Source organism: Stenella coeruleoalba (genome assembly GCF_951394435.1).
Source record: "Stenella coeruleoalba genome assembly, chromosome: 5".
NCBI lineage: Eukaryota > Metazoa > Chordata > Mammalia > Artiodactyla > Delphinidae > Stenella > Stenella coeruleoalba.
Genome location: NC_137150.1, coordinates 132,003,206 through 132,030,638, shown reverse-complemented (window position 1 = coordinate 132,030,638; position 27,433 = coordinate 132,003,206). Strand labels below are relative to the sequence as shown.

Here is a 27,433-nt window from a genome sequence, read left to right as displayed (position 1 = left end):
AGGGTTGGGACCGGGGGAGGAGGTGTCGGCCCCGTTGCATTCAAGGGCCAAGTGACCCAGGGCGCGTGTGAGCCCCCTTTGCTGTGGCGGTTTCCTCAGTGGGAGGCCGATGGGCTGGGTGTTAGCCCTGTGCTGTCTGAAGTGTGGCCAGGCCCCACTCTCCCCACCAGCTGATTAGAGTTTAGGCAGTGGGCTGATGCCTGGGGAGGGGTGACGTCTCCGAAGGACTGGACATCCTCACGTGGTTCCTGGGCCGCAAGAGAAGCCCGTGTGCTGTGTAGAACTAAGGTGTCTTAACTGCGTTTTAATTCTTGAGAACTAATAACCTGGATAAGGATTGGAAAGCCCCGAGGGGGCAGGGATTTATGTCTGACCGCCCCCCAGGGCCCTGCTCCCCTACTCCAGCCGGCCACGGGGTGTCCTGTTGGCACTATGGTGAGTGACTGTCTGCTTGTGTTCACAGAGGAGCACATGTATTTGAAGGTCAACAAGTTCCTGCTGTCCCACGAGTACCTGAACATGAACAAAGTTCCAGGCTTCTACCAGTTCTTCTACAGCTCGGACTTCGAGGTAAGGCCCTGAGGTCTCGGGGTCCTGGAAAGACTCCTAAATGGGGTGCTCAGCCACTGCGCTGACGTTTCCCCGAGGAGACTGTCAGCTGCAGAGCACAGGCTGGGGTGGAGCTCGGGGCCAGGCGGGCCTGTGTGTGGAAACGCCTCCCATTCCACACCTTGATTCTTGGGTGTCTTCTCAGACCTCACAGACTGCTCCAGAGGCCTCGAGTCATGGCCTCCTCGTTGTATTTTCTTGGCGAAGCCCTGGGTTGAATACTAAAGTGCTTTTACAGAACACCCCCTGTGAGTAAGCACAGTTCACTGTGTGAACTTGACTTGGTCCCTTATTCCTGACCTGGAGAAATGGAAGCAGAGAGGAGATGGAGGGTTTTTAATAACATACCCAGAAACGGAGGGTGGGGGCGGCTGTGCTGCAGCCTTTGCCCCCAGTTGAAAGAACTGGCGTTGGAAGAGTTTTCAGGGGAAAAGGCCTTCACTTATTTAACAATAGTTTCTTGGTTGCTTGGGTTACAGCAGAAGACGGAGCGGGAGTGGATGTTTGGGCTTCTGCGCCAGGGGATGCGGGACAAGTACTGCTATGAGCTCTGCGCCAGGCGGGGCGTCCTCCACGTCATCCTGTCCTTCTTCAGCAGCCCGCTCTGCGACGACGTGGCCCAGGTAGGCGGCCAGCGCTCCTGGGGGGCTGAGGCCTGGGCCCTTGCACGGGGTGCCATCTGCCAGCCTAGTCCCCGTGGAGTCTCACCCAGCCTGGCCTCCCGATTCTACGTTAGCTTCCAGTGCCCTGGCCTGGGGGCAGGGCCTGTGGAGAGGGAGGGGGGTGATGAGTACCCAGGTGGCTCTGGAATGGCTGAAAGCTCTAGGAACTCGTCACCCCATAAATGACTGAGGTGCTTGGAGACACTCTCGAGCCACCAGGATGTCTCACGATGCACAGAAGCTGCAGGTTCTCAAAACCCGGCTGGGAAAATGAGTCAGGAGTCGAGCCTGCCTGCCTCACAGCTGACGAGGGAGTCTGCACGTTAGCTCTGCCCCTGGAGCCAGAGCTCATGTCGTGTGAGACGTAACTGGGAGAATTCGTCAGTGTTTTGATTGATTTCTAGCCGGGTCAGCTTCTGCTTGTGGTATCGTGTAAAATGTGGGTAAATAGGAGTGAGTTTGAATAACCCGAATTCGAGTGCGGTAGATTTCTATTTCTTACAGCATGTGAGGACTCTAAGGCACCCAGTTAACAGCTCCAGCGGGAGTCCCACCGTTCCGTCCCCTCCAGGTGGCAAAATCAAGGCAATGAATGGGCCGCCCGCAGTTCATGGCTGGGCTAGAAACGGGTCCGCCCTCCTCCCCCCTCAGGCTGCCCCAGATGCGGGCCGTGTGGCTTCCGTGCTGTGTCTCTGCTTGTGGTGGACTAGCGGGTGGGCGGCCCCGGGCCCGAGCTCGCTGTGGCCATCTGTGTGCTCTGGCCGTCACTGTGGGGAAGGGTGGTCCCACGCGGCCACCACCCTTGCGGACTTAGCAGATGGTATGTGCAGCCCCCACCTGTAACTGGAACATAGCATTCTGTTTTTTAAAGTGTTCCCTGGATCATGTAAGTCAGGTTTTCCCACTGAAGAGTAACTTTCTGTTCTGGGTTTGCAGAATTGGGTTTTGGAAATTCTGCAGAATGCTGCCCGGGATGCCAAATCTGCCTATGAGATCCTGCGGGATTACAGCCTCTTAACGTGGGTCCTACACATCCTGGAGAGCAAGTAAGCACCGTGTGTGTTTGTGTGTGTGTGTGTGTGTCTGTGTGTGTGTATCTGTGTCTGTCTGTGTAACTGTGTCTGTGTGTGTGTATCTGTGTGTGTGTGTCTGTATGTGTGTGTGTCTGTGTCTGTGTATCTGTGTGTGTCTGTGTGTGTGTGTGACTGTGTCTGTGTGTGTGTCTTTGTGTGTGTGTGTGTGAGAGCGAGAGAGTGTGTGTGCTGTGCACACACCGTGCCACCTCCTGCCATCTCTCGTGTCCGCTGGAAGTGTCCCGGAGAATCTGTGTTCCCGAAACAGCATCCTCTACACCACCTTTCCGTCTCTTGTACCAGGTCCAGGCTCCTCCCCTGGAGTGGGGTCCCCCATCTGAGGTTTCAAGATCTCTGCCCTTCCTGAGGCAGAAACAGGGAGCTCCTGTTTCAGGAACGCTCATGCGGTGATGTGGGTTCGCACTCCACTCCCGCCCAGGGTCAAGGTGCTCGGCGAAGAGCCGGTGCCGGAGCAGCATTGAGGGCTGGAGTGGGTGTTTGTCTTGTTACTGGGGCTGCTGTCACCGGGTGGCTCAAACGACACAGTTTCATTTTCTCGCCTTCTGGAGGCTGGAAGTCTGAGATCAGGGGGCCAGCATGGTTGGGTTCGGTGGGAGCTCGTTTCCTGGCAAACACATTGCCGACTGTGTCCTCACATGACCAGGGAGAGAGAATGAGAGAGCTCTGGTCTCTTTCTCTTCTTACAGGACATTAATCCCATCATGGGGGCTCCATCCTCATGACTTCTAAGCCTAATGGCTTCCCAAAGGCCCCACCTCCAAATATAGTCCCACTGGGGTTAGGGCTTCAGCATCTGAATGGGGCGGGGGACACGCTTCAGTCCATAGTGTGATGTTTTGATTCCTAACACTCTCCTAACTTGGAGGCTGTGTGAAAAGATGAAGACCTTGTCTCAGCAGACAGCCCTTGGTGACAGGGATCTTTCCAACAGCTACCTATGATGATAAGCCTGGGGATATCCAGGCTCTTTCTTGCATTTTTTTTTCCTTTTGTGCATTTTTTAAAAAGAATTAAAAGATTTTTCTCTGAAAGAAAGTGATGTCTTATATCTGAAGGCAGCATTGGCTGATTACCTGTTCCTGGCTGTTACCTTTATGCTTTAGGGTTGAGTTGTTCTCGTGGGCGGGAAGCCTCTTCTTACGGTGCCGCAGCAGCTCCAGAATGTCCCTCAGTGGGGACTGAGGTGGTTGGCTGTCTAGAAAGGAGGGTTGGGGCCTCGCCCTGGGGTGGAGCTGCGTTTCTATAGCAGACATCCTGTGTTCACTTAGATGCTGTGTCCCCCTCTTTGGGGGCTGCAGCGGGAGGTACGAGGATAGATGGCTGGGGGAGAGGGGAGGAGTCTGCCACTTGGGATGGTCACCACCGTCACAGTGTCTTCCATGGTTGCCGCCCACTCCCTCCAGGAGATGTCACTGGGAGGAGAGGATGTGACAGACAGTGGACTTTCCCACATTTGATTTCAGGTTCCTGGAGACTCAGCTGCTCTCCAACCTCATCTCCCTGCTGCACACGCTGTGGGTGACCACCCTGGGGGACAGAGGCGTGGAGGCAGGGGAGCAGCCTCCTTGCAAGCCTGGGTCCCAGGAGCCCCCGAAGCTGCTCGCCCTGCACTTGGTCGACGAGTTCCTCTACGTTCTCCTTGTGCTCACGAAGCACCTGAGGTAAGCCCCTCCCCACTGGCCATGACCCCTTGGAGGTCACGGGTCCACAGGTAGGCTCTGGGCGGGGGCTGCCATCCCTTCGGTGACGTCAGGAAACCTACTTCAGCTGCTCTTCTTTCCACGTCAACTTCAGGAGGTTCCTTTCAAGGCCCTGAGAACTTAGCACACTTGAAAATCCTGTCATTCCAGATCATTTTTAGCAGCAAACCATCTAGTGGACTTTTGGATCCAAGCACTCAAAATGTTTTATAGAAAGAACATATTTCCCATGATCTAAGCCTAGGAAAGTTAAGCTGCTCCCAAACTCACCTCCGCTTTCATTAGCCTATGGGCTCCCTTATCCATGAATTCCTTGAAAATTTCAGTATTTTCCCCTTGGAATTACACTCTTGGTTTCCTCAGGAGAGCTCAGTTCTTCTCAGATTCTACTGTGTTAGAGAATATACACTGTGTGCCCTCAGATTTCTGACTTGGGAACAGGGGTATGCTGATTGAAACCAGAGGATCGATAGCCAATGGACTGTCATCTCAGAATGAAACTTTCTTGATAAAGAACCGGGCATTTGATTTTCTGTTGTTCGGAATTCAATTGTTGGATTCATGCCAGAGCGCCCGTTTCTTATTTTGAGGTTGTCCCGAGACACGCTGGTCTCTGAGAACCGATTGTTATTCAGAATACTGATCGTAAATGTTAAAATTGTGGAAGGCAGATGGTTTTGAATTTTAAATTCCTTAGAACTCGGAGGGACGTGCGTCCCCGAAGCGCCCACCGTCAGGTTTGGCCGTGGGTGTGCCGTCCCCGGGCTTTGCCGAGCCTTTTCCCTCGAGGCTGAGAGTTCCTGAGTCGGAGAGGAACTGGCGGTCCTGGAGCTGTTTAGCGTGGCAGCGGGCACCCTCACCGCAGGCTCTGCCCAGCTCTCCCGGTTTCCAGAGCGCTTTCTGTGCCTCCAGGGTGGAGCTCAGACTCTGGGCCCCATTCTGCCTCCCCTGGAGGGGCTCCCCATTTCCTGCACTGTGCGCTGGGCTCCACGCTCTTGTCTGTTGTGAAGGGTCGCCCGGGCTGTGAGTGGACGGTGTGCTGAGCTGCAGGACGAGGTCCTGGGCTGCCAGACAAGGAGGTGGCCCTGGCTCAGTCCGTGGCGTTGGCTCCCGCAGGCCCGCCTTGGCCTCCACCCAGCTCACCAGCTTCTTCGGGGCACTCGACTCCGTGCTGAGGTACCGGGCCACCGTGCTGCAGGCCTTCAGGGACATGAACCGCTTCACCGTGAACGAGACTGTGCTGTCCACCAGGGATGCCCTCGTCCTCCTGCACCAGTGGAGCCTCGTCGAGAGAGACATCAGGCTCCAGGAGGACCTGAGAGCAGCCGCGGAGAGATGCCAAGTCAGGGAGCTGCTGAGTGAGTGTCGGACCCGCTCCCCAAGCTGTGCTCGCTGCCCCGCGGAGCAGCTGGCGTCTTACCGTCCCTGAGCGGCATGTCTGCAGCTTAGAGACAGGGCCTGTCCGTCTTCATAGCCCGAGAGGGAGCGGGGGGCCGGCTTTGAGTCCCAGCTCTGCCGCTAACCAGCGCTCAGCTGCTACGATAGCAGTAACGACGGGTCACAGGGAAGCACTGAGCACTCGCTGTGCTCCAAGCGTGGGGACGCGTCCCGGGAGGGCACAGCCCGTGGGCCGCCCCACCATCTGCATCTGTGTGTGTGTTAGGGGGTGGGCGGAACACCAGTCTCACCGCCTTTTCTCTTTCCTGTGTGTGTGTGTTGTATGTGTGTGTGTGTATGTGTCCGTGTGTGCGCACGTATGTGTGTACGTGTATGTGTGTGTGGTGTGTTGTGTGTGTGCCTGTGTGTGTGGTGTGTGTGTGCGTGTATGTGTGTGATGTGTGGGGGGGGTGTGTGTGTGTGTGTGTGTGTGTGTGTGTGTGTGTGTGTGTGTGACAGAAATGCTCAAGGATAAGAACAAGCCAGCTGGGCCAGCCCGAGCCAAAGGCCTCCGGGGCCGGAAGCGGAGGCCTGGGGAGGCCGAGGAGGCGGTGGACCCCGAGCTGCCGGCGTCCACCTTGGAGGCGTGCAGGGGCCTCCTGAGGTCCATCCTGACCCACTGGGGGCCCGCGTTTCCTGACCCCGAACCTGAGAGCGAAGGCCTAGGCCCCGTGGGCGCCGTCACCGTCCTGGTGGCCGGCTGGGTGCTGCGCTCCGCGGCCGCGAGCCCGCTCGGCCGGGTGGAGACGGCGGGCCTCCTGGGCTGGCTCAGGAACCGCATCTTGCCGCGGCCAGCGGTAGCGGCCGGCCTCCTTCAGGACAGCGCCGTGGCGAGTGGCATGTTCAGGCTGTATAGCAGGTTCTGCGGCGCCGAGGGGCTGGCGGGGCCCGAGCAGAGCGCGGCCAGCCTCTTCAACGCCGTCATGCTGCAGCTGGGGGCGGCCCGCGGCCCCGCCGGGAGCCCCTACCGGCCGATACTCGAGGCCGTCCACCTCTCTTCTCTGAACGCGGAGGATGCAGCCACGCGAGGTAAGCCTGGTGCTCGGGTCGGAGGCTGAAGAAACGCGGGAGTGGGCCTGGGGTGGGGAGCCTCTCCTGTTCCTTAGAGCCTGTCGTAAGCCTTTGGGGGCCCCTCTCCACGGTTCTGAGGATCGCGGAGAGGGCCACGGGGCCCTGAGTGTAGGGGGAGAGGAAATCTCTGCCTTTGCCTTCAGGTGAAAGAAACCTTTAGTGATGGTTTTGCTTACAGTGGAGAAAGGTGCTCACATCACAGCCTTGTGTCCCACCGGGACGCGCTATTGCAGAACAGCGGCTTCCCTAAGTTTCTATCCTTATTACCCACGTGAAGAGTTACGTTTCATGTCACGGCCAGGTGTGTGTGTGTGTGTGTGTACATTCGAGCACACATGTGCACAAGAGCACACACATGCACACACAAACACACAAGTCACACAATTTATGTGCTTGGCGCTTAGCAGGTTCTTAATAAAGGTGTGACTGCACAGACGAGGGCACAGCAGAGGCTGTAGGAGGACAGGAGGGAGGCTGTGACCATGTGCAGGTGACTCCTCCATCCGGGAGGGTGGGCTCTTCACTGGGGGATGAGGGACACGACGGGGAGCAGGGAAGGGGGCGGGCCCACAGCGCAGCAGGTGAGCTCACCTGGTGGCCGGGGTGCCCTGCCGTCTCCTGTGGCCACAGTCGGGGAATTGAATCTGGGCCTGTAAACCTTCTCGCCTGTGCCACTGAGGGGATGATGGGAAGTGACTCCGGGCCGCTCCTCCCCAACTTCGGTTGTGGTTCTTGGCCTGGGTGGTCAGCACCAAGGAAGAGGCTTGACTTGTAGTAACTTTTTTTTACGTTTCACACACATTCATTCATCGCATGAAAAGATAATTTTAAAATGAACAAGAAAGGTTGACTTAGTCAAGCAAAGGTGGAATTAATTTATGGCAGTGCGCGCTGACTGCCGTCTGGGGCTTCGCACAGCCCCGGGCCCCTGTGCGTGTGGGCGGGTGACTTGTTTTCCGACTGACCGGATTGCGTTCTAATGGGCTTGTCCCTTTCCTCAGCCACTGCTGCGTTCCTGGTGTCTCTGTACATTAAGGACGTCTGGCTGGGGGCCCAGCGGCCAGACACGCTCTTGACCCACGTCCGGATGGTCCTCGACGCCTCGGAGGACGTGGAAGGTGGTGACGAGGAGGCCGTCGTCAGGCTCTGCAAGGACATCGCGGCCGCGATCCCTGACACTTAACCCCCTGCGGCTGGCGCTTCCGGCTCCAGGCTCTAGGAGTCAGGTTGAGTCAAGGGTTTCCATGGAAGGCCTGCGAGATGACAAGCTCTGAATGTTGACCAGGTGTCCTGACGGGAAAAGTTGGCTTCATTTAACTGACCGATAAATAATAAGCTCAAGGGACCGTGTGTGCGAAGCGGTCAGGGTTACAGTGGGCTTGGGGACCTTTGGGCCGTGAGCCCCAGTCAGCGAAGACCCTTCCTCTTAGGGACTCATTGTTCCTCAAAGAAATACCACAAATCGAGGTGGCGCTTCTGAGTGCGTAAGGGATTCATGGACTTTAAAGCCGCAGTGTCCAGAGATATATCAGGCAGAAGAGCAAGGAGAGAGACGTGTAAAGTTTGCCTTAAGGCTTTAACACAAAGCTTTGTGGAACTTTCTGAATAAATAAGCCCTGCCAGTGTTGTGATAAGTTATTTTAGTAAATAAAAAGGATGTTACACTAAATGCTGAAAGTATGGAATTGTTTGGACTTCTGCTTTGGAAAGACAGCCTATCTTTTTAAAAATTCTGCTTCAAAGGGGGATTTAGAATTTTATAACTTGTTAATAAACGTCTATTTTTGTTAGGTTTTTGTGTTTTGTTTAATTGATGTGATCACAGGCTCTTTTTATTCTACAGAGACCTGCATTTCAGAGGTCAGGATTTGACGTGTAAGATTCCTACATTAACTGATACTGTAGCTGACGAACGTTGACTATGAAGTTTCATGGTTTCCCAGATAAAACTTGGTCCTGATCATTGAAAGCTCTGCATGTACCCTCCTGCACACCCAGGTAGGTGCCCAGGGGTCTGCTGGGCCCTCGTGCCGCGTCAGCGCACGCCTTCCCTGTCTGCCGCCTGGGAGGTGGCCGTTTATTTGCCCATATGATGTTTATTGCACTGGCAATGGCTTGGTTTCAGCTTAAACATTTACACTTTTGTCTCCTTCCAGTGTTGTTTAGACTCTTTTCAGGTTTGTTTGTTTGTTTTTGCGGTACACGGGCCTCTCACTGTTGTGGCCTCTCCCGTTGCGGAGCACAGGCTCCGGACGCGCAGGCTCAGCGGCCATGGCTCACGGGCCCAGCCGCTCCGTGGCATGTGGGATCTTCCCGGACCGGGGCACGAACCCGTGTCCCCTGCATCGGCAGGCGGACTCTCAACCACTGCGCCACCAGGGAAGCCCTTTTCTGGTTTTTTTAATGACTTAAGATTTTTACCAAGACAAGAGTAATGCTTCTGGGCATTTGTCCCCTTCCCACAGTGGGGCTCATCGTCTAGAAGACAAGGAGCATTTACCTCCCCTATTCCCTCGCCTGCAAAACACCCACAGCAATATTCTTAGAATGTCGTGAAGCCAGAATCCTATGTTTAGATTCAAGTTGGAAAGCCCGTGTGGTCCTTTCTGCCCTCTTTCTGCATCTCTGGAGCCCATCAGTCTCCCTTCCCCCATCTTCCCTTCTAACCCGCTGTCCCCCGTGCTGGCGAGGCCAGGCCTGGCCCTCACCTTACAGGATTATTTTTCAGTCACCTGGGATGGAGGGGGGGTGAGGTGTATGGGCTTTGTGGTATGGTGCTGGCACCCTGCCAGGGGCAGGCTGTCGGGCACTAGAGAACTAGGTCCATCGGGGGTCTCGGATCAGACGTCACACGAAGTCACACAGCACGGGATCCTCCTGCCACTCGGGCTTAAGCCTTGCCTGCTGCGCCCGACTGCCCTGTCCGGGGAGACGCCGCCCTGGGCTCTGTCTGTGAAAGGCCTTGGGGAGGTCGGAGGTGTGGCTCAGGTCCCCTGACCACAGTCAGCGAGTCTGGCCGGGCACACACTGCCCCGTCTTAGTGACAGTGGGTGTCAGCGGGGGATGGAGGGGGACCTGGCAGGCACTCCCTGGGCGTCCTAAAGAAAGTGCAGATCAGCCAGCGAACTCAGAGTTGATAAAAAAAACATTGCAGAAGTAATAGCGGAAACTATGAAGTGACATGGTAGAGATCAGTGAATAGTTTTTAATCTTAATTCATACATATTTTACTTTTCTATCCTTCCCAAAGCAGCATGAGCAGTAAATAGGTAGGTTAAGTGCACTAAAGGAAACGAGCAATATTTGGGGCCTCCTCCCTCGGCCAGATGGGCTGTTGCCAGCCTTGGGTAAATGCATACACGCGCCCCCTTGTACAGTCATTCTTGACCTAGTTGCACACCGTGCTACCTGTAACCAGGCTTTCAGAGGGCACGTGTGTGTCCAGGTTGGTTTGAGTTCCCCGGCTCACTCAGCAATGGCCCTGGTTTGGGTTGTTGGTTCTACCATCGGGAGGTTCTGTCTGCAGGGGAGGCTCACTGGGCTTGAAGTTCCTGACATCAGCTGGTGCCGTGCGGGTCCCCATCGAGGGCCAGCTCCCAGAGGCGAGCAGGGTGGCCCTGGGGCGGGTGGAAGGGGGCCGAGGTGGAGGGACTCTCCTGCTGCAGCTGCTGGACGGGGCCCGATGCTCTGCCACCTGGTTCCTCGACTGAGCTCGGTAGAGGCAGCGGAGTCCCCTGGGGGGCCCCGTGGTGCTGGGGTTGCTTCCAGACACAGAAGGGGAGGTTGAGGCCGAGACTCCAGGGGCACGTTGGGTGGTGCTGGGCATTGCTCCTGCGGACAGAGCAGAGGGAAGGAAGTGTCCAAGCTGCCCAGAGAACTGTCCTTCCCCGGGTTGGGGAGGGGACTCCCTGCTGCACCCTCCTGCCTGGCCAAAGCCTGCAGGGGAGAGTCACAGGGCGAGAGCCCCTCTGCCGGGGAAGCAGGCCCAGGGCTGGGGTGGGGGGCTCAGCCTGGCTCACCAAGGCTACCACAGTGGAGAAATGGAAGAGAAGAGGAAGTGCTCGATGGTGACCCTGACCTTGGGGCTTTCCCTGTGACCTCATGTCACAGATTCACAGCTGGTGGAGGCAGGGGTGGGGGGATGGGAGGGGGGGAGGTTGACCTTCCGTCCATCCACGTGTTTGAGTGTAGCTCATCTCGTGTCCGTACCTCATGCCAACTTGTATCTGAGCCAGAAATCCATCCTCCCTGGATGGACCCTCCTGCACTCGAGGTGCTGGGGGCACAGGACACATCCCGCCTGCCTTTAGTTTCATTAGTGAAGTGGGATGATAACTGCCTTGTGGGTATCAGGATGAGATGAGGCCATGTACCGATAGCTGTCTAAGCTAGAGAACTAGTTCAAATGTGGTTATAATTGGAACGTGAATGAAGAAGGCCAGGAAGGGAGCACGAGGGAGCTAAGCCCTCCTTCCAGATGACTCAAATGATGCTAGCACAGTCTTTTTTTTTTTTCCATCATGGAAAGAACGACTCTTTGGGAAGCAGCTCAGCATTCTCTTTCCTAAGTCTAACTAAGGATCTATTTGGCAGTCCTGAGCATTCCTTGTCACAAAGTTCCTGGAGAGCATTTTCTGTAGTAAGGTATGCGGCCAGTCAGGACAAAGAGCGTCATTATTTTGCCCTGTGGTAAAACTGTAGCCCAGAAGATGCGCAAAACCCCTGTGCCCACCAGGCTGCGGAAGCTTCCGCTGGGAGCTAGCTGAGTATCCTCGCAAACTGTCCCTAGCACAGGGCTTGCTCCAAGTCACCGCAGAAGAGTAGAAAAGAAAGTCAATTTCATTAGTTTGTCCCTCGGGGATCTCTTGGGGGTAAAAATCTGCTTAGCTTCAACGTGAGTTCTGAAAACTGAAAGAATGGATTTCTTCATTGCTCGAAAGCTGGTCCCCGCCTCCCACATGTGACCAAGGGAACCAGAATGACCTGGTGTGTGTAGACCCGGTGCATGAGACACTATGGACAGGGCGGGTGGACGAGGGGGTAGGAGAGACAGAGGCCCCCCAGGCAGGTCTGTGAATCTGCAGATCCGCAGGCCCTCGGGGAACTGGCAGGGGGACCCCATCAGGCAGGGGGGCTGCCCTCTGATTCTTTCAGGGGCTTGGAGGCTCCTCTTCCCCTCCTCTCAGAGCAGCTCTGCCCACCTCTCCCTGCTCCCAGCTGCCTGTGCTGACTCACGGTTCCCACATCCCAGGAGTTCTTGGTCCATCATGGTACCCAGCCACCGTCTTCCTCTGGCCCCCTGAGTGCCTCATGGCCCCAGCTCCCCCGCCAGGCCATATGTTTCTAGGGGCAGTGGCCAGCCCTGGACCAGCCCTCTCCGGGTTGGTTGCCCACCCCTGGTCCCATGAGCTGTGGCAGGGAGAGAGGGGGTATAGGGCCCCTTGTAAGCATTGTCCTTGGGATGGCGGTGGCTGTGTTGGGCGGATTCAGCTGGAAGGGAAAGTTGGATGCGGGAGGCCAATTGCGTAGCACAGGAGAATTAACATACAACGAGCTCGGCTCTAGTTGCTACTTGGAACGCATGGATTGTGCCTCCAGTTTAACTTCCGCTTCATGGTCTGCAACAGCCTAACTGAGTTATGGTCTACACACCACAGAGTTCACCCGTTTAAAGTTTATAATTCAATGGTCTTTAGTACGTTCCCTGAGTTGTGCGACCATCACCACAATCTATGTTGGAATAGTTACCTCGTGCCCCAGAGAAACCCTGTGCCCCTTAGCAGTCCGCCCCGCTTACTCTGCCTTCTCCCAGCCCTGGGCAACCGCTAATCTGCTTCCTGTCTGTGGGTTTGCCTCTTCTAGACATTTCACGTCCAGGGAATCACACCACGTGTGGTCTTCAGTGCCTCACCTCTTTCACGTAGCACAGTGTTTCCAGGGGTCATCCACGTTGTGGCATGAATCAGGGCTTTATTCCTTTTTATGGCCAAATAATATTCCACCGGGGACATACGGGTACCCCCTATTTAGCCCCGCACGTGGCCACTTACCACATACCTCCGCCTGTCCTTACTTTCCTCGTCTGCGGGGAGGCTGGCCAGGACATGGACAGAAGCAGCAGGAACAGGAAGACCACGAAAGCTGCCAGGCTCACCCAGAAGGCGATGACGATCGAATCTGTGGGAGGCAGACACGTGTCTCCACGTCAGTGTGATGTCACAGGGCCCACGGCCGGGAAGCGAGGGCCCCCATGTGCTGTGGGGATGGGGCTCTGGGGCTAAGTCTTCTCGGCTGTGATGGGGGGTGGAGGTACGGGGGCAGATTTTTCCATTAATGATAACCTTGGGAAGGAAACGGGCAGCAGCAGGGACCTGGCGTTTTTCCCAGGGCCACGGGCCTCTGGGTGAGTTTAGGGGGCTTATTGAGGGGAAAAAACAGTAAATGAAGTTGGGTGACACCTCATGGGTTTGCTTTTTCAGCTGCTACTGATGATCAGAGAATGGATTTCCCCTCCTCCCTTCCTCTCGGGAGGGAGAAGAAAGAGCTGTGAGCAACTTCTCGTGGCAAGACGGCCTCCCCTCCCCTGTGAGGGCTGCAGCCCCTACCAGCCTGGTTAGGGACAGCTTCAAAGACCCCAAGATCAGAGACTTAGAAAAAAAGATGTGCGCTAGGCAACTGTGCCAGCCTGCCGCAGGAAGGGCCAGGCCCTTCCCGCTGTGGAGTTGTCACCCGAGGCCTGCCACGGCCAGCCTGCTAGAGGTGGGAAGAGCCGGTCCCTTTCTTTCCGAGGGACAGGCCCAGCTGCGGGGCAGTGGCAGGAGGAAAGAGCACTACTGCAGCCACTACTCTGGCTGTATCTGTGGCCGGAGGTGAAAGGACGCAGGGAAAATGGGAAAGATGCTTAGTCTCTTCTGGGCCCTGGGTAGATCCTGGCAGGTCAGGAGGTTCCTTTCTCTGAGACTCTGGGTCTGGAACTTTCGGCAAGTTGCTAGGGAACTGCAGGGGTATAGTTTCTCCTGGGGGTTGTCTTTGGCTCTGGGCACAGAGGACCAGGCTCATAATTAGTGTCTGCAAGTATCTTCTCCCAGACACACTCATGCCCCCAGGACAAGATGCCCCAGACCAGGATATGCTAGGCACCTACATGTGTGACCAAAGGAAGCCACTGAAGGATAGTAATCAACAGGCGTGTATTAAGCACGTACAGGAGCCAGGCTTTGCTGGGGGCTGTTAAGGATTCAGAGGGTGCCAACCTGCCCACCAGAAATCGCTGACCCCCTTCAGGATGCTGCATCTCTCCCCCAGCATCCTCGGCACTCCTGCTGCACTGCCTGTGCCAGCCGTGCCCTGCCTTCTGTTGGGTTCTGTTCAAACAAAAGATGTTCTTGTGATGGATTCAAATGAAAAGATGTTTATAAATGGGTGAACAAATGAACAAATAACTGAATGGAGGATTAGAGATCTATGAGTCATTTGTGGGGTAAATAATAGTAATTTAGTAAAGACCGTTACCACTGCCCTCTATGATCCAAGACAGGTAGAGGGAGAAACTGAGACTTTGAAAGAGTCGATTTTAGGTCCTAAAAGTGTCGAAAACAGGTAATAAGGAACAGATGCAGTATCTGCAAAAAGAATCCTGGACCTCCACCACCTAGTAATGCATCAGCAACTCGGCACTCACACTGAAGAGAGGACAAGGACAGCAAAGCTTTGCAAGGACAGCAAAGCCCCCCAGGCTGACTCTCACATCCTCTCTGCTTTCTGTCCCTGACCTGAGAAACCGATGGGGGTGCCCTAGAGCAACAGACTGTTGTAGGGGCCCTATGGGCTCCTGGGAAACAGGAAATGAGGTTGTTGCCATCCGTCTTAAGCTTAAGGACTTTTTAAAAAAAATTTTTATTGGAGTATAGTTGATTTACAATGTTGTGTTAGTTTCAGGTATACAACAAAGTGAATCAGTTATACGTATACATATATCCACTCTTTTTTTTAGATTCTTTTCCCATATAGGCCATTACAGAGTATTGAGTAGAGAGTTTCCTGTGCTGTACGGTAGGTTCTTATTAGTTATCTATTTCATATACAGTAGTGTGTATACGTCAATCAAAAGAAGCCTCTGGGGCTTCCCTGGTGGCGCAGTGGTTGAGAGTCCGCCTGCCGATGCAGGGGACACGGGTTCGTGCCCCGGTCCGGGAAGATCCCACATGCCGCGGAGCGGCTGGGCCCATGAGCCATGGCCGCTGAGCCTGCGCGTCCGGAGCCTGCGCTCCGCAACGGGAGAGGCCACAGCAGTGAGAGGCCCGCGTACCGCAAAAAAAAAAAAGAAGCCTCTGACTTTCTTAGTGTTCCTTGCCTGCTCACTGTGTATTATTCCACAATACCTGCTTCGGTTCAACTCTGTCCCAAAGAGTCCCAATTTATTGTATAACCCTCAAAGTATAAGAGTATGTATGTTTTCAGAAAATATGGTTTGGGATTTTTATTGTATGAGGAAGTTTCAGATTTCTGCAGACGCTAACGCTCTTTTACTTTCATAAAAGTAATGCAGGATTTGAGGTCTTTGGCACCTACGTAAGTTCCGTCAGAGCCTCTAAGAAAACAGCCCCCAAAGCTGAGCAGTTGAGACGCCCCCTCCCCTCTCCCAGGCTCCCCTCCCCCAGGCTCACGCTCTCTGTCCCAGCCCTTGGTCATTATCTCCAGACGCTGAGCAGGAAATGAGATGTTACCGCTCCCAGAACACAGCGTCTTCAGAGAAGTGAAATTTTCATTTCGCCAGACCAAAAGGCGAACAGTAGCCACTAGCTGTTTCCTGTACTACATTCTATTTCATCGTGTTTTGTTGAAAAACACAACCAAGAAAATAGGGTTTTTTCCTCTTCTTCCTGAAGGTTCAGCCTAAGTGCTTGAGAGAACGTTTTGTACCAAGGGTGAGAGCTGTCATTCCCCAGTGTTGGAAATGTTTAAACATCCATGGGCTTGTCTTTACAACAAGGAGCACCAGGCTGGCTTGACAATGAAACTGGTCCAGCCACGGAAAACTCCCCTTCCCTTCCCTCTTCTCCAAGGCCCTAGAATAAAATTAACCCCAAGGTTTTTCCCTTCTTGGGGAATAATGACGGGGTTAAGGGCCTAGGCTCTGGAGGCTAACAAATTCTGACTTGGTCATTTCCTAGCTGTTGGATCTCAGGCAATCTTTTTTACATCTCTAAATTTATTAACAGATAAACTCCTTATCTGTTAAATGGGGATAATAGTATGTGTTTTTTGGCTGTTAGGCAAATTAAATAAAATAATATGTATATGCAATGTACATGGCACAATTCCTTGTTTAATGGTCGTGAACCAATGTATAAATAGAACTAATATTATTTCAGTTACGAGGGCTTTGTGGCAACTAATATCACAGTATCCTTCAAGCTCACTAAAATGTAAGCTATGAGTGAAGGTAATTGTAGCATAGACTGCTGGCTGTCAATCCTAATGTTTGCTTTCACATGCTTCCATAGTAATAGAACCCCTCCTTTAGCAGGTCACATGGCTTCCTGGCATGAAGACTACATTTCCCAGCCTCCCTTTCAGTTAGTAGGGTCATGAGACAAGGTTCTGGCCAATGAGATGTGAGTGGAGCTGTTACAAGCCGGTTCTAGGAGTCCTTCTGCAGAGATGGCTGGATTTCTAAAACCCATGTCCCTTCTTATGCCCTTACTCCATTTTGTTGCCCAGAACATGGATGTGATGGCTAGAGCCAGGCTTGGATGGCAGGGATGGCAGATATGAGCTAGAACAAAGCTACTTCTTGAAGATTTCATGGAGCTGACATACCATCCCATCCTTCAAACTTGTACATGAAAGAGAAATCAACATCTGTTTTATCTGGAACTCTGTTAATTTAACCAATTTTCTCTATTGAATCTGTAAAAAAATTGACTTTTTAAATGAACATATCAAAACTGACAAATCCAAATGAATGCGGACCTTCAAAATAATCATCTGCTCTCTTCCACAGTCATCTAAATTTTCCTAAAATACATACGATGATCAAACATTTATAAATTCTTCTTTTGCAATTACCTTGAAGGACACATACACACACACACACCAATTTTGCTACTTTATGAGATATTTTATTTTTGACACCCAGCTGGTATCAATCAGCTTAAGTCCATTCACCTGATTGGTTTCTGGGTGATTCTTAACTATTTCTCAGAAGCAAATCCACTCTCCAAAGACATACATAATTTATCTCTGTGGACATTTCATAGAATGTGTCATGGCCACCAAAGTCATTTCCAAAGTAAGAGTTCCAAGCAGTTTTTGAGCAATGACAGACTCATTCAAGTTTGGCAGCTCCACATGGGGCTAGCTAGATGGGAAATTTGTTCCAAGGTAAACATACTCATATCTTTGTTTAAAAATCACTTTCACTGCTTACGTCACGTCCATGGAACTGACCATTTGCTGAAGACTTAAACATCATAATTAAAGTTGTAACCTGAACTTCATCCCTCCGACCAAAAGAGAAGAGTTATATAGAGGTCCTTTGTTCAATCTTTACCCTGAAGTCTATGCATTGTGTTCAGAAGAGATTGGTTAGTGGTGTGTTTTTCCTCTCCTAGCTGTCAGAGAAGCAGATGAATAGACTGCCTTATTATTATTTACTTTTTAACACCTTTATTGGAGTATAATTGCTTTACAATGGTGTGTTAGTTTCTGCTGTATAACAAAGTGAATCAGCTATACATATTCATATATCCCCATATCTCCTCCCTCTTGCGTCTCCCTCCCACCCTCCCTATCCCACCCCTCTATATGGTGGTCACAAAGCTCCGAGCTGATCTCCCTCTGCTATGAGGCTGCTTCCCACTAGCTACCTATTTTACATTTGGTGATGTCTATATGTCCATGCCACTCTCTCACTTCATCCCAGCTTACCAGACTGCCTTATTATTGAAGCTGCCAGAAGAAGTGCATCAGCAGAAGTCAATATGGGCCATGACGAATTCTTCCTAACCTCTAATTAAAGGAAGAAGACATATTGACCTGAGAGGTAAATAATACAGCCGTAAAGCCAGACACTACCCAAGGAAAATCAACTCATCCCACTCCTCCCTGCAAGGGAGTACTTGAGTAGTATCTGGAGACTCATGGTATTAAAATAATCTGTATGGTTGCTATAAGACTGGAATATGGGACTGTTTTTTTCTCCTAAGCTTAGCCGCTGAAAAGGGAACAAATAGAAGATCAAACGTGTCATCAGTCTGTTCAGGCAGGGTCTCAGGAAACAGATTTGCATTTTCCACCTTTCTGACAGTGTTGGGAAGATTCTTAACCTTTCCGTGAAACAGAAGCCACGTCTGAAAAATCACAAGGGTAACAATCCTTGTGACGTCCCTGTAACAGAATCACACCAGATTTTAAGCCATCCTGGGAAAGGGCAACCCACAGCCTTCAAGTCAGCACTCAATGCTCATAAAAGTATATCTAAATCCCTAGACGTTTCCAATTATCTGCCCAACCATGATGGAATAAATTGCACTGTCTGGGCATGAACACAAAAATCTTAAAATCCTTCCTGCTTGTTAGGTTAACACATGAGCTCGGGGATTTTGTCTTCTATTTTTGTCTTCTCTACTTGACACAGGAGTTGAACCCAGCCTGGACTTCACCATGTCTACCAGCTGCCCTAGGTGACCTTCTAGTGAGACGATCTGAGCGAGAGCTTTGCCTCTTTGCCCAAAGCATTCCCAGCATCTTTCTGTCTTTGATGCGCAGACCTGGGATATGATGCCTTCTGATTTGTTTGACTGGGTTGGCGATCCAGCCCAGAGGAACTGGCAGGGAGAGAAAGTCACATTTGTCAGTAAAGGAGGTCACCTGCTTGCTGTGGTTGACCTCTGCACCCTCACCTGGACTCACGCTTACCTTACTGTACCTTCGAAGCCAAGTAACAGAGCATCCCTGAGACTGCCCAATGCTGCCTTTTGCTGATCATCACAGAAAACAAAAGTGACACAGTGATAACGGGAGCACAGAGATTGGATGAGGGACATTGCTGCTTTTGCATTTTTTAGGCTTTTTCTTTTTTAGTGAACGTTTTTGAATTCAAATACTAAGGACAGAAATAGGCGAGACATCTTTACTTAACACACAACAGTGGAAGAAGTTCTCTCCCCAAGGCCACTGCTTATAAGAGCAAAATTCTGGAAACATTCTATATGCTCAAAGATACATATTTCTAGAACACCATGCAGCTATTTGCAAAATTTTTGTGAAAGAATATTTAACAACATGGGAAAAGAAAATACTGTGAGGTCAGTAAGAGCAGGGTTCAAAATAGCATACACAGCCAGATCTGATTTGAAATATATCTAGGAGACAGGATGTGCATAGTGAATTCTCTCTGTCTGCTTCAGCTGATGGCCAAGACAAAGGTGCCACTGTAGACTAAATGTTTGTGTCTCCTACCCACCATTCATATGTGGAAGCCCTAATCCCCAGTGCGATGATTTTTGGACGTGGGGCCTTTGAGAGGTAATTAGAGTTAGATGAGGTCATGAGGGTGAAGCCCTCATTAGGATTAGTGACCTCATAAGAAGAGAAAGAGACACACGTACACTCTTTCACCATGTGCACCAAGGAAAAGCCTTGTGAGCAGACAAAGAGAAGGTGGCCATCTACAAGCCAGGAAGCAAGTGCTCACCAGACAGAGAATCTACTGCCACATTGATCTTGGACTTCCAGCCTCCAGAACTGTGAGAAATAAATATCTGTTATTGAAGCCACCCAGCCTGTGATATTTTGTTATAGCAGCCCAAGGAGACCAAGACAGGGCTTGACTACTTAAAATCTGACTTGGTGATGTTTAGCTCTGAGGAATTTTCTTTAGAGACAGTAGATAGTATTAGGAGTCCCCCAAGACCCTCATCTTGTAGGAGAGGGTGCCCTGCCCTCGAGTCCATGGGGACAACCCAGGGCATTCCCTATGTGTCTGTTGCATACTTTCCAGCCTGCAGATCTGTGGGAAATAAATTTATTTTGTTTATAATCCACCCAGTCTATAGTACTTTGTTATAGCAGACTGAAAGGACTAATACAGGCTGCTGTAACGAAGTACCATGTCTGGGGTAACTTAAACTACAGACATTAATTTTCTCACAGTTCCGGAGGTTGGAGGTCCAAGACCAAAGTGTCAGCAGGGTCGGTTTCTTCTGGGGCCTCTCTCCTTGGCCTGTCTTTCACTGGGTCCTCTCATGGTCATCCCCCTGTGTGTGTCTGTGTTCTAATCTCTTCTTACAAGGACACCAGTCGCTCTGGATTACGGCCCAGCCTAATGACCTCATTTTAACTTAATCACCTCTGTAAAGGTCTTATCTCCAAATACTGTCACCTTCTGGGGTACTGGGAGTTAGAACCTCAACATAAGAATTTGGTGGGGGGCCGGGGGACACAATTCAGCCTATAACACCCAGGAAGGACAAACTTGGAAGGGGTTCAGACCTCCCTGGAGGAGATGTGGTTTGGCCACTGGGTGGCAGAGGGGTTGGGTCATTCAGCCAGGCCTGAGTTTGCCTGGAGCTGTTGGACAAACCATGGAGAGCCCTCTGGAGGCCTGGTGGGTGGGTGGGGGTGTTGAGGGGGAAGAGAGGAAGACGGAGGAGTTGTGGCACCTCCCCCACCGACCACAGGTTGCCCGGGGGCTTTGGTTTCTTTGTCTACATGGCTGCAGAGAGGTTATTGCCACACGGAGGCTGCAAGATCTCAGGGAGACGGTGTTCTGGGCCAGGGACCGGGGCTAGTTCCCCCAGACGTCCCCACGCCCTCACTGCTGAACCCCCAGCCCCGGTGCTCCAGCGGTGCCCTCCAGAGCCCTCTCCTGAGAAAGCCTAACACGTGCTCACTTTAAAGAAAATTCCATCGTTGATCACAGAGCCTATTTTGAAGGGCGCATTCAGAGCTGAGAGGCAATAAATTGATAATTGGTGCAAATATTCATCATAAAAATTAATAATGTGTGCAAGAGCAGCCTACTTCACATTAGTTTATTCATTCATTCAGCAAACAGCTATTGTGTGCCTACTGTGTGCTAGGCACTATTTAGGAGCTCGTGGGGGAGAAAAAGAGAGAGAGAGAGAGAGAGAGGTGGACAAAGGTTCCTGCTCTGCTGGATCTGACATCCTGGTGAGAATTTGCCCCCTGATCATGAAAAGTGTCCTGGGAAGAGTCCTGAGGCATCAGAGCTGGAATTTAGGTCGTGGCTCTGTGACTAGTCAGCTGCGTGACATTAAGTAAGTCACTTGGCCTCTCTGAGCCTCACATACTTCTATTCCCATGGCTGTAACACCGGAGCACGCTCATTCGTTCATTTATGCGGCCGCTCCCTCCTATACTGTGAACTCCTAAGGGTAGGGATCTTTTCAACTTTATGCTTCCAGCCCCAGCACATGGCTGTTTCCTGCCCACGTGTCACCACTACCCTACTGACCCTCACATTTATATGTTCACCAGAGCCATTTTCTTAGCAAGCAAATCGGCCCTTGTCTCTTCCCTGCTTACAATTTTAAATGACTCCCTGCAGTTTACAGGGATCCTCCAAGGCTGGCCTGCAAGAACCTGGGCCCCGGGGATCCGGAGCTCATCCTTTGTCGCCCTTCCCAAAACACCGTCCCGGAAACACATCTTTTACCTACAGGAGTGTAACTGTTCTCTACCCTGCGCCAGCCCCCTGAGTAGCAGGCAAATTCTAATCGATTTTTTGGACTCAGCTTTGCCACATCTTCCCTGAGAAGCCTTCCTTCACCTCTTACTTCTCCCCAGGGGTGTCCTTCCCTGTGCTCTGTGGGCAACTTTTGCAAATCTCCAGCCTAACACCATTAACTGAATAAACGTTTATTACTGATCAGTATCTCCCACTTGACGGGACAGTTGAGGATCAATAGAGTAACCTGCTTGACCTCTTCCTCGAGCCAGTGTCATCTACAAAAAGGGTCTGGTCTAGACTAAGAGAGACTCCAGGGACCAGACGCAGCTCATCAGCATGGAGTGGACAAAATAGCTCTCATGCACATTTGGGGGGAACTGGGAAAATTTGAATATAGACCGGAGATTAGATGATACTAAGAAATAATTGTTGAAGAGTTTAGATGTACTGTGATGTCCTAACTTTTAATAGTTTCCTAAATTTGGTGGAGGAGTGTCATGAGGTCTGTAACCTACTTGGAAATACATCATCACAAAATAGATCAACATGGTAATAAAATAAAATAGTTGTTGGGCTTCCCTGGTGGTGCAGTGGTTGAGAGTCCGCCTGCCGACGCAGGGGACACGGGTTTGTGCCCCAGTCCGGGAAGATCCCACATGCCACAGAGCGGCTGGGCCCGTGAGCCATGGCCGCTGAGCCTGTGCGTCCGGAGCCTATGCTCCGCAATGGGAGAGGCCACAACAGTGAGAGGCCTGCGTACCGGGAAAAAAAAAAAAAAAAAAAAGTTGTTAAAAAAAAAATCGAGGACATGGATTTAATCCATTTGCTTTTATACCTCCAGCTCCCAGTGCAACTGTCTGACGCGTAATGGATAGTACAGAATTTTGATTGTTGAATTAATCATGAGCAATGGCCAGAAGGTGGGAAAAGGTATGGAGTGTTTCTGGTGCGGAAGTGGATGTCTTTGAAATGATTGAAAACAAAATTGACAGTTCCTAATTTCAGAGGGACTACCAGGAGGAAAATGGGGCTTAGACCTATTGGGGAGGGCAGGGGCAGGGAACTGAGCAAAGGGCACATGGTTGAGCCTGGAGTCCCTCCTATGCAGGGACGCCGTGAACAGTTACACAGGCTGCACACTGCTCAAGGGACCCCACCTGAATGGGTTGTGATTAGCTGTGTGCCCAAAGGAGGAGACTGTTTTCTAATTTTTCTCTACCATGGGGGTTAGTGGCAGCCCTGTTCCTATGTTTGTGGGGCTTGAGGAAGGAGAGGAGAATTAAGGTGACCATCCGATGTGCCTGGGTTTCTCAATATGCATCCATGGGACAGTCCTGGGCAAACCTAGAAGGTTGGTTGCCCTCAGTATGGCAGCAAGAGAAAGAAGAGATTGAGGAGATGGAAGTGAAGATGGAGAGAGACTGAAACCAGGGGGCAGAAGGAGATAAGCTTGTAGGTTGATGTTTTCCAAAGGGACCAGAAAATGGAGTCATTGTCACCAGCTGATAACACAACTTCCCACAAGCCCGGTGGCCTGTCCTCCCCACCTGAGCTCTGCTGAGCACCTACTGGACCCAGCCTCATACAGTTACAGACAGGCCCAGGGAGGAGAGAGGGCACCCAAGGGAGTTCTCAGTTTCCCCTCAGCAGCTCCAGGCAGGAGTCATTACGAAACAGCACACAAAGTAGGAGTGCAATTGTATGTGGGTGTGTAGGTGTGTGTGTATGTCCAGGCATGCACATGTGTATGTGCCTGTGTGCACATGAGGATACGGACACAGAACAACCCTAATTGGCTAGGCACCAAAACGTTAACACTGATTTTTTTCTGACTGGTAGAGTGAAGTCATTTACTGAGGAGCATATCAACCTTTAAAAAATATATTTTAAAAATGTGGTCAAGGCTTCCCTGGTGGCGCAGTGGTTGGGAATCCACCTGCAAACAGGAATAAAGGATCCCAGAAGGAGCACCTCTCCCTGTGGGTGTCAAAGATTCCTGATATCTAGGGGTTGGGTATAAAATGGTATCTGATATCCATTGTAATAAATCTGGAGTTCACATTCTAAGACACTAGGATACTTTTGAGACAGAATATTCTTTTAAGGTGGATTTTTAAAAAAATAAATGAGATTTAAAATTTTTCTTATTTTATTTTTTTAATTAGTTAAATAATTTTTGGCCACACCACCACATGGCTTGTGGGATCTTAGTTCCCCGACCAGGGATCGAACCTGGCGCCCTCGGCAGTGAAAGCACCGAGTCCTAACCACTGGACCGCCAGGGAATTTCCTTAAGATGGATTTCTTGATAGAGTTTAATTTATTTGTGTGGGGTTCCAATAAGCTGGGTGAGTTTCTTCACATTGTAGATATCATGTTTTCTATTGTCTGTATGCAGATATGGGAGAGTTATTTTGTCAGTCCCCTAAGATGCATAACTTGAATCCTTGCTATGAAAATACCAATCGATGTTTACTCTTCATGGGAGAGATGACCCAGCAACTGGCTTCCCCCTGTAGGAGTCAAAAGCCCCCAACATCTAGCTTGTCTGGGGGGTGGTAAGGCGGTGACTTGTCTCTCTGGTGAGATTCCTCACTGAGATAATCTTTACTGGGTTTGGGAGTTTGAGGAGGAATTTCTTATTTGATCTCATTTCTAGCTCCCCAGGTTGTAAACTTCCAACTCTAGTTCAAGTGTGCAAGAAAGAACATCTCAAACCTCATACACAATTTAGAGAACACCAGCCGTTTTCGTCAGAAATGGAAGTTGTTTGTGGGTAAGGGGGGAAGGGCAGAGGACTGAGATCATGTGTTCTAAGATTCTAGAGTTGCAAACGGTCCTCCCACCCAAAGCAGCTGGGAGACTCTTTGGAGCCCAGGTGGTGGCTGAGAGGGGTGTCTGGCACACGAAAGGACAGGAGTGTCTGAAGCTGAGCCAGAATTTTATTTAATTCGTGTTAATTTTAAAAAGTCTTTCCTGAATGCAGATCTACATGTTGTCCAGATCAATATGTATCCTGAAGTTCTGAACTTTTGATAATATACTTATGTGGGCTTTGATTTCAAATCTGCCACTTTCTCCCTATTACTATATGTCTTCCTTATTGTGAGTCGTAGGTGAAAAAAAAATCTGCATTTTAATGTCATGATTATATACCTTGTATCAGAAAACACACGCCAAATCATTTCCCCCCCAAATGTTTTGCTACAGTGCCAGGGATACAGGAAGTCCTCAGCAAACATGAAACAGAAGTCCTCAGCTTCTGCAAGTTGTAAATGAAACAGGAAACAGGAACACTTCCTAACCAGACATTCTATAGGGCTTCCCCCAAGGGCCCTGCCAGGGATCTGCCTCCTTTTATTAAATGATACTATCCGAGTGAATTTCAGTTTCGAGCTGGTGTGTAACAGACTATTTTTCTTTTCATATGAGAAGCATCCGGTTCCTTTGAAGGACTCCGTTCATTTTTTGAAGGACATAGTGTGTGATGGTAGTGAAATCCCAAGGAACCCAAGGGACTTCAGAATAGGCAGAGAGGATGGGCTCCTGAAACTGAGACTTTGTTTTTGTTTTGTTTTGTTTTTCATGTTCATTCACTCAGTCAACTCATTATCTTGACTGACTAGCTGGAATAATCAGAGGAGATCGCTGACAAAGTACCAAGTTACGCAAGAGATAAAGGCTGGGCTGGGGCAAGGAGGAAAAGGATGTTTACTTGTCTGGTTGTCCTTCCTGAGACTGTGAAGATGAAGCACTGGTGGGTATTTTAATAAGAATTAGTAAGTCACACATCTTAGGAGTGGACACAGTAACTCTCTCCCACATCTGTATAGAGACAACAGAAAACGTGAAATCTGCAATTTGAAGAAACTCATCTAGCTTATTGGAACCCCAGACAAATCTAACTCTATCAAGAAATCTATCTTACCAGTAGATTCTGCTCCCAAAGTGTCTTAGCTTCTCAGGAGGTTAGTTCCAAACTTATTACAGAAGATAACAGGTACACCCGCCACCCCCCGCCATTCCCTTATATCCACGAGCTCAAGTCATGTTCTGGTTTCCCGGTGGGCATCTGCTGTAGTTCTTAAGTGAATGGAGAAAAGTCATTTGGGCCAACCCCCAGCCTCTGCCCGGCCAGCTTTCCCAGTTCGGGACTCACCCCCAGCCTCTGCCTGGCCAGCTTTCCCAGTTCGGGACTCACCCCCAGCCTCTGCCTGGCCAGCTTTCCCAGTTCGGGACTCACTCCCAGCCTCTGCCTGGCCAGCTTTCCCACTTTGGGACTCACGTTTGCTGGCCTTCAGCTTCTTCTCATCCACGGGAATGAGGTCCAAGTAGTCCAGGTAGTATTCGTAGCTGTCGTATGCGGCAGAGGCATTGGTCCGGTTGGCCATGCCCGCAGCGCTGGCAGATGGCCCCTCCGGAGCTGCTCAGAGCTCTACCAGGAGGTTGCCCGGCTGATTTCTGTAAAATCATCCAAGTGTGTCTGTGGGTCTCCAGGCTCAAGGCCTGCCCACTTATCAGAGCCGTTGGGCTCAGAGGAAGGTCAGAGGGGTGGGCCTGACATCTTCAGTGTTCAAGCAGAGCGTTCCATCCTGCCCTGCTTGACGGAACTCCAAGACAAACAGAGCTACAAGGCTGGAGCCTGCAGTCCCAGTGCAGTTCCAGGTTGGCCCTCAGCGTCAGGACAGGAAAACAGATCCCCCAGGGCCCCTTGAAAGGCAAGATGTGGTCTACGATTGGAAAGGACAGTCACTTTCTACCTTAAGTACCTAAAAAGTTAATCAGCAAATCAAAAGCCTGTCAGTGCCCTTGACTTGCATTAAGGCAGTGCTTGGTGCTATTAAGCAACCAGCAAATCACTGGCTTAGATTCCTTATCCGAGGGCCTGAGTGATGTCAACCCTGAACTTGCAACCTCTCGTGTCCACGTCAGCAATTAATTAAACCAAAAGAACACTCCTCTCCAATTGAGCACACTTCCCAGCTTTCATCTGAGCCCCCGAGAAACAATCAGTCAGTTGCCTCTGTTCAGACAGGCTGTTTTTCGTGTCAAGATCCCACATGGACTGTGCTCTTGGGAAATAGGGCCCCAGGGTGAACAGGGTTCACCAGCCCTCTGCTGACGACACACGGGACAAGGATGCTGCTGGTCAGGGCCTGAGTCCAAGTTGTACACTCACTTTTCTAGGAGCACAGATGCAGTCAGGAGGAACATTCTTCCTCTCATTCCAAGTACTGGGAATGAGAAGCTCTAAATGTGAGAGGATCCCTAGAATTAGTTACAAAATCAAAATGCACAGAATGATGGGGACTTGCCCTCCAGTGTATGAACTTTCCCGTCTTCTTGACTCAGGTCTACACTGCCAGAGGAAAGCTGGGCACTAATGGTGTAGACGGTGAACCCGGATAACTTCAGGCCCACCTGGGGGGCCTGCGGCGTTCCACGGGGACCCCTCCTCCTGAGCTGAACCTCGGTGGTTCAGTCGATTAGAAAGGGAGAAGTGAGCTCCTGCGTTTCCAAAGCGAGGAAATGAAAGATCCACTTGAAAAGACACTCCGTACAGCGTGCACGTCCTTGTGCGCGTACGTCCAGCTGTTGCTGTGCGCGCGGCTGTGCACGTGCCTCCTGGGAGTCCTTGGTTAAAGGGACAGTAGAGTGTAGGGGACACAAGCATGGATTCTGGAGCCAGGCTGCCCACTTTGCATCCTAGCTCTAGCTCTTCCCAGCAGTGTGGCCCTGGACGAGTGACTTAACCTCTCTGCAGCTGGCTTTCCTCATCCGTGAAATGGGCATGACCACAGCATGTGTCTCCCGGGCAGGGGACGGCGGCGGGGGGGGCGGGGCTGGGAAGTATGAATGGGCACAGCCAGGCATGGGACTTACAGCAGCCTTGTCGGTAGGAGGCGCCCGTAAATATAAGCTGTTGTCACCTGCCAGCGAATGTGGCCTTTCCTCCCACCCCACCATGCTTCTTTTCTCATTTCTCATCCTCCACCGAGTCCATCTCCTCTTCATCTCTACTCTCACCCCCCTCTCTCGTAATCCATCCATCTCTTTCTGTGTATAACACCAACCTTGGATACAGACGAACTCCTTCTATTTCTTGCCTTAACTAGTCACGGTCTCCAGCTCTCTGCCTGTCCTTTAAGGAGAACCTCTGGT

At 51.2% G+C, this 27,433-nt stretch overlaps 2 protein-coding genes across 6 annotated transcripts in view; one reads left to right on the top strand and one right to left on the bottom strand.

The window, feature by feature from the left end:
- The window catches only part of URB1 (URB1 ribosome biogenesis homolog), a 65,088-nt gene extending 56,677 nt beyond the window's left edge, over positions 1-8,411 (top strand). For 2 of the 5 annotated variants that reach the window (XM_079921642.1, XM_079921643.1), the window contains exons 32-38: positions 464-570; positions 1,089-1,232; positions 2,208-2,317; positions 3,829-4,026; positions 5,182-5,423; positions 5,962-6,531; positions 7,575-8,410. In XM_079921642.1, the coding sequence (XP_079777768.1) occupies positions 464-570; positions 1,089-1,232; positions 2,208-2,317; positions 3,829-4,026; positions 5,182-5,423; positions 5,962-6,531; positions 7,575-7,756 (1,553 nt within the window). In that variant the 3' untranslated portion in view covers positions 7,757-8,410. Of the gene's footprint in view, positions 1-463; positions 571-1,088; positions 1,233-2,207; positions 2,318-3,828; positions 4,027-5,181; positions 5,424-5,961; positions 6,532-7,574 lie in introns of all 5 variants that reach the window. The other 3 variants (XM_079921645.1, XM_079921644.1, XM_079921641.1) reach the window with 3 other exon arrangements.
- A 1,719-nt stretch (positions 8,412-10,130) lies between these two features.
- On the bottom strand, positions 10,131-25,662 carry MRAP (melanocortin 2 receptor accessory protein; the record flags this gene model as incomplete). Its single annotated transcript, XM_079921462.1, has 3 exons — positions 10,131-10,404; positions 12,624-12,750; positions 25,557-25,662. 3 exons carry the CDS (start codon positions 25,660-25,662, stop codon positions 10,131-10,133), a joined length of 507 nt encoding a protein of 168 aa, XP_079777588.1.
- Positions 25,663-27,433: the final 1,771 nt, after the last annotated feature.